Raw genomic sequence first — 15,629 nt, forward strand, 5'->3', positions numbered from 1 at the left:
CTCTCCTCTACATTGCTACGTTACTATACTGCCTCTATTGTACATATTCTACATATATATACATATTATATTCTATATATATATATCTATACATATATACATGGACGTACTACTGTCTATATGATGCGGAAGCGGAACGAAAACGAAAAGAAAGAAAACAAGAGAAGAATATATATACATATATACACACACATACATATATATATACCTCCACCGAAATTGTGTGTGTATATATACATATATATTTATGCATATATATATGAAAAGAACACATATACCTGGTATACAAGGTTCTTGCGTTTTTTGGTGCCATCTTTTTCTTGCTCTCACGTATGGTTCTCTCTTCTCTCTTGACCTTTTCCAGTACCCCCTATTATTGAGCCATTTACGTTCCAAGAGGGACTATCCGAGGGGATGCGGACGCGGACGGTGTGCGGGGTCGCGGCGGGGGACCCACCCCTAACCATATCCTGGCTGAAAGACGGCCAAAGTCCTTTTCCCCTGCCACCGAATCTCGCCTCCGTCGCAAACGTCTCCCAACTGGATCCTTACTCGAGCCTCCTCAGTATAACGAACCTCGCGGCCGAGCACTCCGGCGACTATACCTGCGTCGCCGCGAACCCCGCCGCCGAGGTCAGGTACACGGCCAAGCTACAGGTAAAAGGTAACTAGATGATCGCCGACCCCTGGTCCTATCGCTCCTAATGATCACCTCGCCACCCTTCGAGATATCGTTCCACCCCGACCATCACGACTAAAAACGATAGATTCAAGCTGCTCGGCTCTGATATCAGATAATATCTTCATTGGTGTGTTTCAAAAGAAGCCGCGATCTGTTACTCGGCACGAGTAACTTCCAGTTCCTTTCGTATCCGCGCGCGAGTTATACGAATTGTTGTCGCTCCAACAACAGATGGTGAATGCGCGCGCGCGCGCGCGCGAACTTGTACGTGTGCGCGCGTGGCGCGACGGTAGAATAGAAGAGTTTCTCGTCAATTTATTGGTACTCGCGCCACGCCAGTTATATTATTGCAGAAGATAGTCGCGAGCGGGTTTTCGGTGTGACGTCGATATTCCGTAACGAAGTTTCGAAATTTGTCGGGCTCGGACGTCACCCTCTGGAGATCTGTCCCGTGGTTCCCGCCTTCCCTCTCGTCACTCGCCATTTCATCATCCGCCGGCTATCGACATATCGCCGCGCTTATTGACTCGGTTCCCGCTTCACCATAGTTCATCATAGCCGTGTTCTCGCCAGGATGTGACGTTTCGAGAGACGCGGTCCACGTGGAACCATACCCCGGACTTAAAGACGACACCGTCGAAATTCCGAGCGTGATCACGTTCACCCCCGGGCGAGATCACGATCATCACTGCTCCCGACTGCTCCTTTCTCTCCACCGGCCTGTCCTCTTCTCCCTGTTACCCTCGACCGATCGGATTTCTTCCTCGAGATCCAGTCGAGACTCCTTCTTACCCCAGACACAGTGTGTATTACATTTGCGTTGCTTTGGCTCTCTGGGAATGCGTCGGTATCTCGTGGATCCCCGAGGTTTGCTTGACTTGACCGAATAATAAAGGTAACAGTTTGCACCTTTCCTTATTTTTTACTCGTTTCAACAACTACAACAGCAACATCAGCAACTGCAGCTACAGTAAATGAGAACGATCAGTATATAAAAAAGAAACAAAAGAACGAGAATGAAAGAAAGAAAAAAAAAAGAAACATAAACTCTCTCTTCTGGCCTGCGTGCGTGCGTGTGTATGTGAGCATCGGTTCTTCTTTAATCGGCATGGTTACATCTCTTTTACGTAGCCGTAGATATCTCACTCTGCCTGCACATTTTTTACATGTAAATATATCTATATATACATATATATACACGTATATATTTATCTCTGTGTGTGTGCGTGTGTTTATCGAATTATATATTTAATTATATATATATATATGTATGTATACACGCCCCCCCGAAGTATCTCTTGTTATCACCCGAGTACGAGCACGTGCCACTACGCTCACGACCAAATCTTCACCGATCTTTGCGCTGGCTCTTCCTTTGGGCTCGTTGGAAGGCAACCTTTATTCACTTCTGCATGCTTTCTCACCATATCTATCTATCTATATAACTCTATCTCTATTACACATACACACATACACACACTTTTTCTTTCTCTCTGTCTCTCTCTCTCTCTCTCTCTCCTCTCCCCTCTCTCTTTCTCTATCTCTTTCTTTTTCTGGGTCTTCGTGTTTCTTTCTCACTCTTGCTCTCTATCTGTCGGTCTGTCTGTCTGTCTGTCTGTCCGTCCGTCCGCCCATCTTTCTCTTCCTCTTTTTTAAATTTCTTTCGTCGCGACGGGACGAGGAGGACGCTCGCGCGTAACGTTCGCCGCAGCAAACTCTCCTTCGCGCAAAAGTGGGAAGAAGTAACGGTCCCGCGAGCGCAATAAAAAGGCCTTAAGCTCGTCGGGGCGGCCGATAAAGCTCCCGAGTTCTCGGCGCGCCTCTCAGAACCTCTCGGTATTAAGCTCGAGCGTTGAAAGCCCGAACGCGCGTCCTCCGTCTCGTCGCGACGAGCGGTAATACGTAGGCTAGTAGTACGTATATTATTAATTAAATTCGTACTTTATCGAACTAGTCGTTAGACGCGGGTACTTATATATACATATATATTGTTATTATTATTATTATTGTTATCGTTATTATTATTATTCGCCTCCCTCACGAGATCCGCACCCAGACACATCCCGCCCGTACACTTGCGTACCTCTCTCTCTCCGAGAGTTCTCTACTTGTTTCTCTCACACGCCATCGTGTTTGGCTCGAGTATATATATATATCTGTATACTCACATGTTACATATATTATATACATATACGTCTGTATCTCTCTATATATCTCTATCTATATATATTATTATATATATACATATATATATATTGTCGCACGCGATCGATGCGTGGCCGATATTTTGCCGTCTTGTGAAACGTTGGAATACTTCCCACTCTATCACAGTATCTCGCTTGTGCAGCGTTTTTTTCACCACAGTAAGAAGTAGAACCTGCCAAATACAATATACACCTGATCGTAAAACAGATACCACAAACCCCCTCTACGAGACTTTTGTCGAACAAAATCGATGCGCGACGCAACAAAATCACGCGCCGGGCAGTTTGTCGTTTTGTACGGCAACGACCACCGGGAGTCGGGATAAAGCATCCGTGTCTTCTTCTCTCATTCTCTCTGTCTATCTCTATCTCTCATTCTCTCTCACTCTCTAATCTGTTTTTTTTTTTTTACCTTTGACGAGCTGAGAGCTATATATTATACATACTATACGTATTATATTGTCATCACGCGCTATCATAGAAACGCCTTCGTTCGTTGTCCTTGTGGTAGCTCCTAGGAGAGTTAACGTTGCAGATAATAGATGATCGAATCCTCCCCGCCTCAGTCACTTTCCTTGTTACCTTGTTACGGTGTACATAGAGGTGAATTGTCTGCTGCTGCCTGCGTGCGTGCGAATGACACGAGACTTTATATCAATTTGACACCCGCGAAATACGCCTCGCATCGATTCACGCCACCCTGATTCTCCACTCTGCCCAGCCCACATGACTTACCTTCATTCACTCTGTCTTCTCGTATCTTTATCAGTTTCTTCATCATCGATCGCGCAACGGTAATGCGACGCGGAACACCGCGAGAGATCTCGCGGACTGAGTTCGCAGGTCGTACGAAGAACGAGGAGAGCTGTTTTGTCGCAGTTGCCGAAAGAAAATCGATCGTACGAACAGACAAACGGACGAACGAACATACGAACATACGAACGAACGAAGCGATGGAGTCCCAGTGGGACGGAGGCATCCAAAATTCAAAATTGCGATTTATACAATAAAAAGAGAAGAAATTGAATACATTTTCTAAATCATATAAATTAAATCTTCATATATTGTGGTGTGAAATAATATAAACAAGTTTATTTCGTATTTGTATAGAAATGTGAGAGTGAATATATTGCTTTTCATGTGTATTATCTATTTCTTTTGTTGTTGAATATTTCAAGTTAACAAACAAAAGCATAATACAAAAAAACCTATTGCTATTGAAAATACTATTGCTGAACTTATAAGATATATGATAAAAATTTATTTACTTTAATAAACAATATGTTAAATAATATCTCTTTGAACTCTCTGTTTCGGGATTAAATTTTCACATATAAATCAACGTACAGTTTTCGCAACCTACTAGAACCACTTGAATAATTTCGGAAGAATATATATTATAAATTAATTATTATGCGATAATTTTGTTGTAAGATGCCATACGCTCTCTAGGATAATCAAATATTCGTTTGTTAACAACACGGGCAAAGCGTTATTATTATTATGTTATTATACGCACGCGCGGACTTATATAAGACGTATCTTAAAAAGGTCTCGATGTCATCTACAAGATATTCCCGTTTGAAAAATTCAATTCACTTTCACATAATTTTAAGGGAACCTAAGGTCTCAAACTGTTATTACTATTAAGTAGGTTTTTTTAAAGCTCTACAACTTTGCTTCTTACATATTTTTTTTTACCGTAATTCTAAATATTGAAAATTGAAAAAGAAATAGCGAACTCGTCCCACTGTGCGAACGACAGACGAACGAACGAACGAACGATACAGCTTGCTATAACGCGCGCGAGAAACCATATATCTACCATCGTATACCACTCTTTTTCTCTTTCTCTCTCTCTTCTCACGCCTGGTTTTCGTTTGAGATTCGATCTCTTTGACGTGTAGAGTCGCGTTGCGCGTCGAAGCACAAGAACGTCGTCCCTTTCGTTTGCGCCGCGTCTTTTTTCTCTCGACTCTCTGCCTGTCTTTCACGCAAAAAGAAAAGACAATCAATAAATACGTACCTGTCTCTAAATCGCTAACGACCAGTAAAGAGCAAGACATAAGTTGACCGTGGGGCGACCAGCGGCGGACTCGTGTAAAGCGGAACTCTCTGACTTGCAGTGCCGCCCAGGTGGATTGTCGAACCGACCGACGTGAGCGTCGAGAGGAATCGCCACGTCTCGCTGCACTGCCAGGCGCAGGGGGTCCCGACGCCGACGATTGTGTGGAAAAAGGCCACCGGTGAGAGACACTATTATTGATTGATTGATTTTGGGAGAGACCGGGACTATATGGCCTCAAGAACTCACGTGCCTCTATGCTTTTTTTTAGTATTTATCTTGAAAAAAATAGTGAGTGCAGAATCGCAAAATAGTCTTTTTAGAACATAAATATTTTTCCCGAAGTTTCATTAAAGTCAGACTAATAGTACAGTTAAGAAATAAAAAAAGAACTGATCACAGTAAAGTGTAAATTTTCGAGCCTCACGAAATTTTTTATTAATATTCCTCATCGTGACTGAATAAAATTAAGGGATGTGTTATTAGATAGAATGAACTTTCTTGCAGGTGTACGATATATTGTTTTTGGTAATAAATGCAATTTTCATTTTAATTCATCATTATAAAATGATTGAAATCGAGCATATGGGCGAACGAGGTAAAGTTGGACCATAAATAAGGGTCGGCGAGAGGACTATGGGGACCTCTCGCGGAGACTCTGGAATTACTAATCAAGATACATATTTCATACATGGCCTACTTTTACCCTGCGCTACTAGGCAACTGAAGCCGGTATCAGGGCAAGATGATTATATTGCTGCATGTTCGTATTTTGGTTATTACAAAATAAAATATACGGTTAACAGGACTGCAGCGAGCATTAGTACGTAGAAGAAGGTTGCCTCTATCATGTTTATCCAATCAGTCACCACAATTAGTTGCCTGAGAAGTCGTAACTTCGAAATTTTTAAATATAGAGTATCTAGCTCTGGTCTCTCCTAACAAATGTATGCAAACTTCGGATTTCGACATGTGTCCGCGATAATTTATTTAATTGATCGGAAACTTACTAACGAACTCTACTGTGTGAAGTTTCCTTGAAAAAAAACCTTTTGAATAAGAAATCGCAACGCGTCGTGTGCGTGTGTGCGTGCAAAATTGTAGGATCTAAGGAAGGATTTTTCGAAATAGGAAGCAAAGCCGGTGATTACGAGGAGTTGCGCGAGCGAACGTATACGAAAATCCTCAGCAACGGCACGCTGCTGCTGCAACACGTGAAAGAGGACAGGGAAGGCTTCTACCTGTGCCACGCGAGTAACGGCATAGGAAGCGGTTTGGGCAAGGTCGTGCAATTGAAAGTCAATTGTGAGTATGCGGGGGCGCGCGCCTCCCCCTCGAGCGGCGCGACCCCCTCGAGCGCGAACAAAGTTCTCGCGGTAACGCGAGAACGTTAATAGAGGCACGAGTACGCTAGAGAGAGAGAGAACGGGGGTGCGTTTCGCGCTCGAGACGCTTTAACGCTACATCCCCTATATCGCCAGGCTCACGCTCTTAATTAAGTGTGTGTGTGTGTGCGTGTGTGTGTGCGCCGCCACTCGGGCGGATTTTACAGCGTCTCCGTATTTCGCGGCGCCGTCGCGGCTTGTAACCGTAAAGAAGGGGGACACGGCGACGTTACACTGCGAGGTGCACGGCGATAAGCCGGTTACCGTCACCTGGCTGAAAGGCGGCAAAACCGAGCTGAATCCCTCGACGAATTACCGGTAAGTCGAGATTAACCGCGACGGAATCGCCGTCGGGAGCGGAGCGGGGCCGCGCGCACAAGTCCGACAATCGATACGCGATGAATTAATTAGAGCGCGCGGGCCGCGCGCACATCCGCAAAATCTCGGCCGTGTCCGCGATTTTCGTTAAATTGTCATGCCGCGCCGTGTCGTTCGCGGCGAGCCGCGTGTTCATTGCGCGAGGCGGCGCCGCGCTGCACTCGTCGAGCATCCGTTCATCCATCCATTCATCGATCGATCGATCGATCGATCGATCGTGTCGGCCGGAATTTGACAAATTAGATGTAACGGTTAAGGTATTAATAATGCGTAACGCAGAGAGAATCGACCGACCGATGATTACGCGCGCGCGTTCGCACCAAGTGGATCCACTCGAGAGAAGTCCAAGAGTGGCGGGATGCGATCGGAAATCCGGTTTATTAACGGAAAAATACGCAGGAATATATATATATATATATATATATATATATATATATATATATACACATATATATGTATATACCGTTCTCACAAAGCGGTGAGAGAGTTTCCGGCAGGGACAGAATTAGCATTCCACAAACGATGTGATCGCGCGCGCGCGTACATGAATATTTCATACTTTTTACACCGTTCATAAAGTTTCTAATGGATTCTCGTAAATCCGCGACAAAGCGTGGCAGTGAAGCAGGAGGTGACGCCGGACGGTGTCATCGCGCAATTGCAAATCTCATCGGCGGAGGCCACGGACAACGGCGCATACTTCTGCCAAGCGAGCAACGTTTACGGCCGCGATCAGCAGCTGGTGCAACTCCTCGTGCAAGGTACGAGGTTTGTAGGTCAATTCCCACCCGTTGCCCTTCCGACTCCCTGCCGCCCTTTCCCCTCTCCACTCTCGATATAGAATAATTGAATTCCAAATGTGATACTTGCGCCCTGCGTGCGCTGTATAGGAAAATTTTGTTTATACAGGATGTCCCATGATTACATACACTAAAAAAGCGTGTTTCTGGGGTCGATTTAAAGAACTTGCTATAAACACGTCGAGAATTCATAATGATCACCTAACTAAAGACGTTCAAATTTAATTGAGTTTTGAAATGCCTTCTTATTGAGAAGAAAATGTCCAACGATAAATAGAATGGAATAGAATTTGTATAGAAACCAAAATTATTGAACAGAAATAAAAATCGCATAAATTGCTCAAATCGACGTCCTTTGGTTACGACACATCGTGCGCTGCGACTTAAAATGGACAGAGCAGTCGCACGAAGAACCTCGTGATTACTTCTTATCTATCAACTTGTGTCATTGATATAATAAAGTTGCATTAATATAATAAAGATCTGGTTTTTACTGATGTTTACCTCCTTGTCTGAAGGAGAGAAATCTTTTCTCGGAAGATTTTAATCTTAGAAAAACACATCACAAAGTTATGTAAATTCTGAACGTAGATAAGTCTTTTTTTCATTTGTTCAAAACTTACGGAAAAATTATGAAAATTTAAAATCCTTTTTTTTTAATCGGTGTAAAAAACATCAAGAAATATGAATCTATCAATATTTTGCAATTTAATAGAATTTAAAAAAGTTATAAACAACACAATACATGTTTTTAAGAATGATAACATTTGAAAAATTGGTCTTGTTAAATTTTACCAATGTTTAGAGTTCTAAGATTAAGAAAATTAAATCAAATCTATTTGATAGCCTGGTACATCTGTATCTAGCTATTATAAATTGCATCCATGCTTATAGAAAGTTTTCTGCTTAAACTGATTCGCGCTTTCTTAGTATGTACAATTCATTATGGGACACCTTGTGTATACATATAAATGTATATCTATATTACTATATGGAGTATATGTATATAGATTGACACACACACGCGAGAACATTAATATCGAATTCCGTGCGTTTTAGAGCCGCCACAACCACCGAATGCCCTAGAAACTGCCATGGTGGCGAGTCGAAGCATTAACGTTAAGTGGCAGCATAAAGCACAGGACACCAGCGAGGTCAGCAAATATATTCTTCAATATAAAGAGGGCGAAGGTAAGTTGACGAACAGAGTATATAGATGCTGCGTGAAACAGCGGCTTGTCGAAATGAGGCGGACTTCGAATCGACGCTATTTCACAATCGGTCGCTCCGAGAAAATCGATAAGTAATTTATTCAGCCGTATTTATTTATTCCGATATAACATACGTCTCTCTATATTTTTCGATAATTCTCATGTCAATCCCATTTTGCAAAAATTGCTTGTCCTCCCCGCGCGCGAATTGATTTTTACGAATTCGCAAAAATGTGTGCGAGCGAGAGCCCGTATGATTTTTATGATTGCTTCACGATCGTTCGTGAATCGGGACTGCCACCAGGTGGAATGTGGCAACAGCAGGAATTCACGGGGCCACCCCTGCCGTACGCGGCGTTAATTGACGACTTGAAACCCGCTACGAGGTACACCATACGCGTGATAGCAGAAGGACCGGCTGGTCGGTCAGTCCCTTCGGCGGAACTCATCGTCAGGACAGAACCGCAGAGACCAGCTGGTCCGCCAATGAATCTCGCAGCCAGAGCGCTCTCCTCGTCCGAGATTCTCGTCACTTGGTCACCGCCATTGCCGGAACTCCGTCACGGTGACATACAGGGCTTCAACGTCGGCTACAGAGAAACGAGGTAATACGGAGTCCTCGATGCGGAGCGAATCAGCCATTAAATTGTTATTAAATCATGTCCAAGTTCTGCTTGACTGTCTGTCTCATTTACAGAACCAAGAAATTGTTCGCAATTGTTGAGACTTATTTTTGGAATTTTCTTCTTGACGCAATCATTACTAACTTATGGTGGTGCTGCATTTTTTTTCTTTTCCTTGAATTATTTTCGTAAAGTATTCGCTACCTGATTCAGGTTTTCGTTTCTAGTATTTGATGACATTATTGTATACTTCAAGGGGTTCTGGGGTTGAAATAGACTGTAACTCTGACCTCTCTGACTCATCGGTTCTGTTCTGTTTCAGCCTGAACAATCCGTCGTACAACTTTAGTTCCGTGTCAGGCGACGGAGAGGAAGGCGGCGGCGAGCTTCGACTGACAGGTCTCAGACCTTATACTAGGTACACCCTGGTCGTTCAAGCGTACAACCAAGTCGGACCAGGACCTCTGTGCGAGCCGTTGCTCACACAGACCTTGGAAGACGGTAATTACATGTGAAAATTATACATCACATCAATGATCACACATCAAGACGGGCATTATAGAAATATCTATCGAATCTCTTGAAATTTTCATCTCAGCTTTGTATTCATTGTTAATTTCCTTTCTTTTCTTTTTTTTTTACTTATCCTTTTTATCGTTATCCTATTTAATGGAAATGATTTGAGCAAGAAACGTAACGAACGAGTTTGTAGTGCCCAGCATGCCACCGGACGACGTGAGATGCGCGGCTCTCACCTCTCAGTCCCTGCAAGTGTCCTGGCAGCCGCCGCCTAACACGCACAGCAACGGCATCGTCCAGGGCTACAAACTGAATTATGAGCCAATCTTAGCGGACGCGTGGCGCGGGGTGGACGAGATGGAGGTGATTACTTCGCGATTCGATCGTTCACTTTACGCGTAATCTCCTAATCCGAATCGATTAATTAATCTTGTTTAGGTACGCAAGACAAGTGCTTTGACGACCGTTCTAACTGGGCTCAGGCGGTACACAAATTACACCATTCAAGTGCTGGCTTACACCAGAGTCGGAGACGGTGTGCCCTCCACGACGATTTACTGCCAAACGGAGGAAGACGGTAATATACACTTGAATATCTCAGAACAATATATATATATATCTCTCTCGCTCTCTTTCTATCTATCTACCTATCTATTTATCTATCTCTCTTCTTCTCTTTCTTGCTTTTTCGATTGAACCTCATTAAGTGTTTTCTTCCCGTTGTTTGTCATAGCGCCGGGAAGTCCGGCCGATATTAAAGTCGCCGTGAGCTCGCCGCAGGCTCTCTTCATCTCGTGGCTGCCGCCACTCGAGCCAAACGGAGTTATCACGAAATACAACCTTTACACAAGGTATTAAATATAAATTAAAATTCGGATTATCTTTTTCACGCCCCTCGCGTTTGCCTTCACATTTATGCATGAAAATTGCATCGAACGATACATTCTCTTGAAACATGACAAATTAAATTTATCTCGTATATGTATAGGGAAGGAAGTGGGAATATAGGTCACTTTTTAGCTTTAAACGAAAAATCCGATATTAAATGTAATAATTGTTGTCCGAAGGCCCAATATTAAATGCAATAACTGCAGAAGTGTTAGTAAAATATCCCCATTAATTAGGAAAAAAGAATAAATAATTCGAGGAGTACAAAGTTTATTTATGCAAGCAGTAGGATTTTGAAAAATGGGGAGGTAATGTGAAACAGACATAAAGACTTACTTTTTATCGTTATAAAGTTGTTGAAATAACTTTTTTTAATTCAATTCTTTTCAATGTAAATTTACAAGTAGTTCAATTGGGAGATCAATTGCTTAATAAGTCAACCTTTCACATAAAAACTTTCATATTATCACCTTGTTTCATATTTCCCCTAACAAAAATTTTCCTATGTAACAGAAATTTCGTGTATAATGAAATTTCGATTCGCGAGTCCGCGAAAGATAATGAAAAATAACCCACAGAGTCATGGACGGTCGAGAGGAGCTGAATCACGGCAAGAAGTCTTTGCCGGCGACAAGCACGTACTTCGAGGCGACCGACTTACAGCAACACGTGGAGTACCAGTTCTGGGTGACCGGAAGCACTCGCGTTGGCGAGGGTCAGAGCTCGAAGGTGGCCGCTCAAGTGCCGACGAATCGAGTGCCGGCGAGAATCACATCCTTCGGCGGGCACGTGGTGCGTCCGTGGCGGGGTTCAGTGACTCTGGCGTGCAACGCGGTCGGCGATCCCACGAGGGAATGGTACAAGGGTACCACTGAGCCGATACGCACGGATTCAGCCAGAAACCTGCAGATCCTGCAGACCGGAGAGCTCGTGCTGTCGAACTTGCAGTCGCAGGACAGTGGCAATTACACCTGCCAGGTGGAAAACTCGCAGGGCAGCGACAAGCTGCACTACACTCTGACGGTGCAAGGTAATCCCTGCCTTCTATTCATTTTCTTCTACGTATTCCTTGTCGATTTTCCCATTTCTCGTTGTTCCGTCGCCTTTTCATTATTTTTTCTTATTATCCTAAAACATTCTTGATTCAATGAAACGGAAATCTCGCGGGACAACTGTGATATTGAAATGTCGCCGCAATAATTACAGTACTGCTGAGAAATTTTGAATAAACACCGTCTTGAGAGACACTGAAACGTGTGAATGAATGTGTTATGTTTAAAGTTACCTCATTTGCCCTTCGGGAAAGCTGCAGAATATGTATGCGACTGTACCTATGTTCGCCATATTGGATCCGCCATTTTGAATTTTCAAAATCTGACCTCAGATTTAAATTTAGCGTCCCCAAGAATCTTCGGAAACCCATGCACAATCAAATCGAATGAAATTAAGCATAGAAAAAATAGAATAGTTCCGGTTTCTCCGCGATATCGTGTCTCTTGTCCCCGATAATGCTGTATATATCCCCGACCATAATTATTCGACTCTTTTACGATGTTGTTACTGCTGTTACGTGATTGCGATGTCGATAATTTCGCTAAATGTGGTTTCATGATGGCAAGTCGCGGCAAATATAAATTACATTGTAGCGACTAACGATTAATTATCAGCAGCATGAGGGATATTAGGTACGCTGTAAAATAACACCGAATGTTGCAGTGCCGCCTAGCGCGCCGGTGTTGTACGTAACCAGTTCCACGTCGAGCAGCGTGTTATTGCACTGGAAATCCGAGCATAACGGCGGTGCGCCGCTGACAGGCTACACATTGTATTATCGGACTACTCACGGCACTCTCGATGAGTTACAGTTATCCCGCCACGCTACCAGCCACGAACTTAAGGTAAACTCGCTCGAAATATTAATTCGCGATATCAGTCGCCACTAAGAAACGTCAATTTTTACGGGACAACACCACCCCCCACACAATTCAGAGATTTAATAAATGTATCGAGTCGATCACGATAAGTTCGGTTCGTTTTCTCAAACAAATTAGCATTTTATAGCGTTTAACTCTACGATCCTAAACACAAAAAAATTACGTAAACTTTAAACATGGATTAATTTTACTCCCAGCGCATTTTCATTCGCTCATAACTTCCGGGAAAATTATCAAAATTTAATTTTGTATTTTTTTATCGGTATATCGAGGAATATGAGTCTATTAATGTCTTTGCGATTCAATAAAGTTGGAAAACGTTACAATAAAAAAACGAAACATATGTTTGTAAAAACGATAACATATGAAATATTGACATGGGTAAATTTTATTCATATTTAGGGTTAATCAAAAGAATTTATATAAACACTAATAACACAATTTAAATTGGTTCTGAAAAAAGAGAACTAATCTAAATACACCTGAATTGATGTAGATAAGAAATTTGAGTTTATATAAAAACTGATAGTATGAAATCTGAACGCACGCTACCTACGGTTTATTTGAAGAACTCTTCCCACAGATCACCTCGTATTTTTTTACGTGACTGTGTAAAATAAACATAAATAAGTTAAGATAATATAAACACAGAGAAAAATTTTACACACATACCTTCTATGTATCGCTGGTCTCTTGTGAGAGATCATTGCGTAACACATCTATGACGTTGGTGGCGAGCGTGTTAATCGACAACTGGCGATTTTAATTCCCGAATAGGGTCTGCTATGCGGTAACACGTATCAGTTGTACCTAACGTCGCACAACAAGATCGGCAGCAGTCCGTCGTCGCCGGTGCTTTCCGTTCGGACTCAGGGCCAAGCCCCAGGAATTCCACCCGCGACTGCCTTCCTCAGCCCGAACTCCACCACGCTGGTGTTGCGACTGCACGTGTGGCCCGATAACGGGTGCCCCATCAAGTACTTCGTCATTCAGTATAGGCCGGCGAACGAGTTCCACTGGACTCTGGTGTCGAACAGCGCCAAGATGCAGCGGCGATTCGTAGTGACGAATCTGACGCCCAGCTCAGTCTATCAGCTGAAAGTCGAGGCTCACAACGTAGCCGGCAGCAATCATGCGGAACTCACATTCGTGACGTTGACGAAAGAAGGTGGTAAGTCTGAGGATAGATTACATTGGAAAATATGCATATTTATATCTTTTTTCGCGTATACATATACACAACGCGGCAAACGTGGATATGTAACAAAAGCAATCTCTCCGTCGGGGAAAGATGACGCTGGAAAATATGCGCGGACCGACAAAACCATCGCGTTCAAACACTTATTTCCAAAAGCACTGTGTTCCTGTAACTTTGCAGAACTACCGCCTCCAGGACTCTCGAAGCGCGGCATAACGGCGGTTATGCCGTTTTACTCAGACGTGAAGGTGATCTTGCCGTTGATCGTGGCTACCGTCGCGTTGGTCGCCGCGGCGGTGATCGTCGCCTTTCGTTGGAGGAACAGTGAGTCCATTTTCATGAATACGCACTTCCCAGATTTGCTTCCAAGTACCCTTCATATCATTCGTTTCCCTTGTTATCTTGAATTTCAAAACTCGATTGAAGGAATGATCTATCCGATACTGCGCGACACAGACTCGAAAGCTGCATTTATCCTTGAATCCTTTCGATGTATTACTGCAATATATTTCGTGACGGCAATTGAGAAACTGGACACTTCTATGTTTGCCAGGATACTTGGGGGATCGAGTACAACGGCCGATGAAGGAGTCGCAGGAGAACCAACAGAACGCCGAGACGCAGCGAGAGCGTTACTACGCCACGATACACAAGGTGGCCCTGCAACAGACGGCGAATACGGGTGGCGGGCCCGACAAGATTCCAGGTGAACCTTTGTTACGATACGGACAAGCATCAGGTTTGGTACCCAATTTGCTATAATCACTGTCGCGCAGGTAAAGACTCGGCAGCTTCTGGCGCCGTCGTTCAGGAGTAAAACAAAGTCTCCTCGGAGGAGGAAGTATCGAGAGAATGTACCTCAAAACAACAATTGAGCTTTTGAGTTTCTCTAGAAATTAATTTATTTAATTTTTGTTCTCAATTTTCAAACGAGTAACTTAGAGCGGCCTTACATATCTGATTCGAGCATGCAACATCTAGCATGCAATTTTCAAGCAAATTGTTACGTTCTCGAATGTATTCACGAATGGACGGACGACTGGGAGAGCTAGCCCGACGCGATTTGAAAGGTAGGCAATGCCTCTGGTGGGTTACAGAGACAGCGGAGGACATTTCGCCGTACGCTACGTTCCAGCTTTCGGAGGGTGGCGGGGGAAGCCTGGCAGGGTTGGGCGCATTGGGAGGACTGGGAGGCGCGGCGGAGGCATCAGCGGCCGGTCTACATCCGAACAACACTCTTCTACACAGCTTCATGTATCACGAGCACGCCATGACCGAAGGATGCGCGAGTCCCCCACCGGCGGCGACGGTATTAGCTGAATGTTTCACTTTTCAAAATCATCATTATCTATTGCTTTGGAAATATCACGAATTGCACAAAATTTTGTTGCGTGAAAATAATTTTTACAAATAATCCTCTCAATTAAAAAACCAAGATCGAAAATTTAATACAACAATGATGAGGATTTGAATAAGTACCGTCGTAAATTACAGTCACTTTAAAGATGTGATTTGTGCAGAGCATGAAGAGCGTCTCGTCGAGAAGGCGACAGCAGAGAAAGCAGCAAACCCCGGGCGATGTCGAGAGCGACGAGAGCGAATCTGACCCGGACCAACTGATCAGCTCCCGCACGGAGTCGTCGAATCAACTGGACGCTGGCAAATTAAAACATAGTGCGTATCGCAGTCCGTATTTATAACCGAAATTTGCTCGCTTCGCGAGATCCCTTAAACATACGAAT

At 43.6% G+C, this 15,629-nt stretch overlaps 1 protein-coding gene across 12 annotated transcripts in view; it reads left to right on the forward strand.

Moving 5' to 3' along the window:
* The window catches only part of LOC116851404 (Down syndrome cell adhesion molecule-like protein Dscam2), a 137,143-nt gene that overhangs the window by 116,961 nt on the left and 4,553 nt on the right, over nt 1-15,629 (forward strand). For 2 of the 12 annotated variants that reach the window (XM_032830750.1, XM_032830753.1), the window contains 18 exons: nt 365-664; nt 5,013-5,132; nt 6,083-6,256; nt 6,504-6,654; nt 7,327-7,475; nt 8,574-8,705; nt 9,030-9,330; nt 9,671-9,849; nt 10,061-10,230; nt 10,306-10,444; nt 10,601-10,718; nt 11,334-11,785; nt 12,472-12,653; nt 13,467-13,860; nt 14,068-14,211; nt 14,441-14,626; nt 14,985-15,196; nt 15,408-15,561. In XM_032830750.1, coding sequence (XP_032686641.1) covers nt 365-664; nt 5,013-5,132; nt 6,083-6,256; nt 6,504-6,654; nt 7,327-7,475; nt 8,574-8,705; nt 9,030-9,330; nt 9,671-9,849; nt 10,061-10,230; nt 10,306-10,444; nt 10,601-10,718; nt 11,334-11,785; nt 12,472-12,653; nt 13,467-13,860; nt 14,068-14,211; nt 14,441-14,626; nt 14,985-15,196; nt 15,408-15,561 — 3,657 coding nt within the window. Of the gene's footprint in view, nt 1-364; nt 665-5,012; nt 5,133-6,082; nt 6,257-6,503; nt 6,655-7,326; nt 7,476-8,573; nt 8,706-9,029; nt 9,331-9,670; nt 9,850-10,060; nt 10,231-10,305; nt 10,445-10,600; nt 10,719-11,333; nt 11,786-12,471; nt 12,654-13,466; nt 13,861-14,067; nt 14,212-14,440; nt 14,627-14,984; nt 15,197-15,407; nt 15,562-15,629 lie in introns of those variants that run through there. The other 10 variants (XR_004379579.1, XR_004379580.1, XM_032830752.1 and 7 more) reach the window with 10 other exon arrangements.

The sequence above is a fragment of the Odontomachus brunneus genome, unplaced genomic scaffold (genome assembly GCF_010583005.1).
Source record: "Odontomachus brunneus isolate Ranch 3 - 2012 unplaced genomic scaffold, Obru_v1 Obru_scaffold_175, whole genome shotgun sequence".
NCBI classification, from domain to species: Eukaryota; Metazoa; Arthropoda; class Insecta; order Hymenoptera; family Formicidae; genus Odontomachus; species Odontomachus brunneus.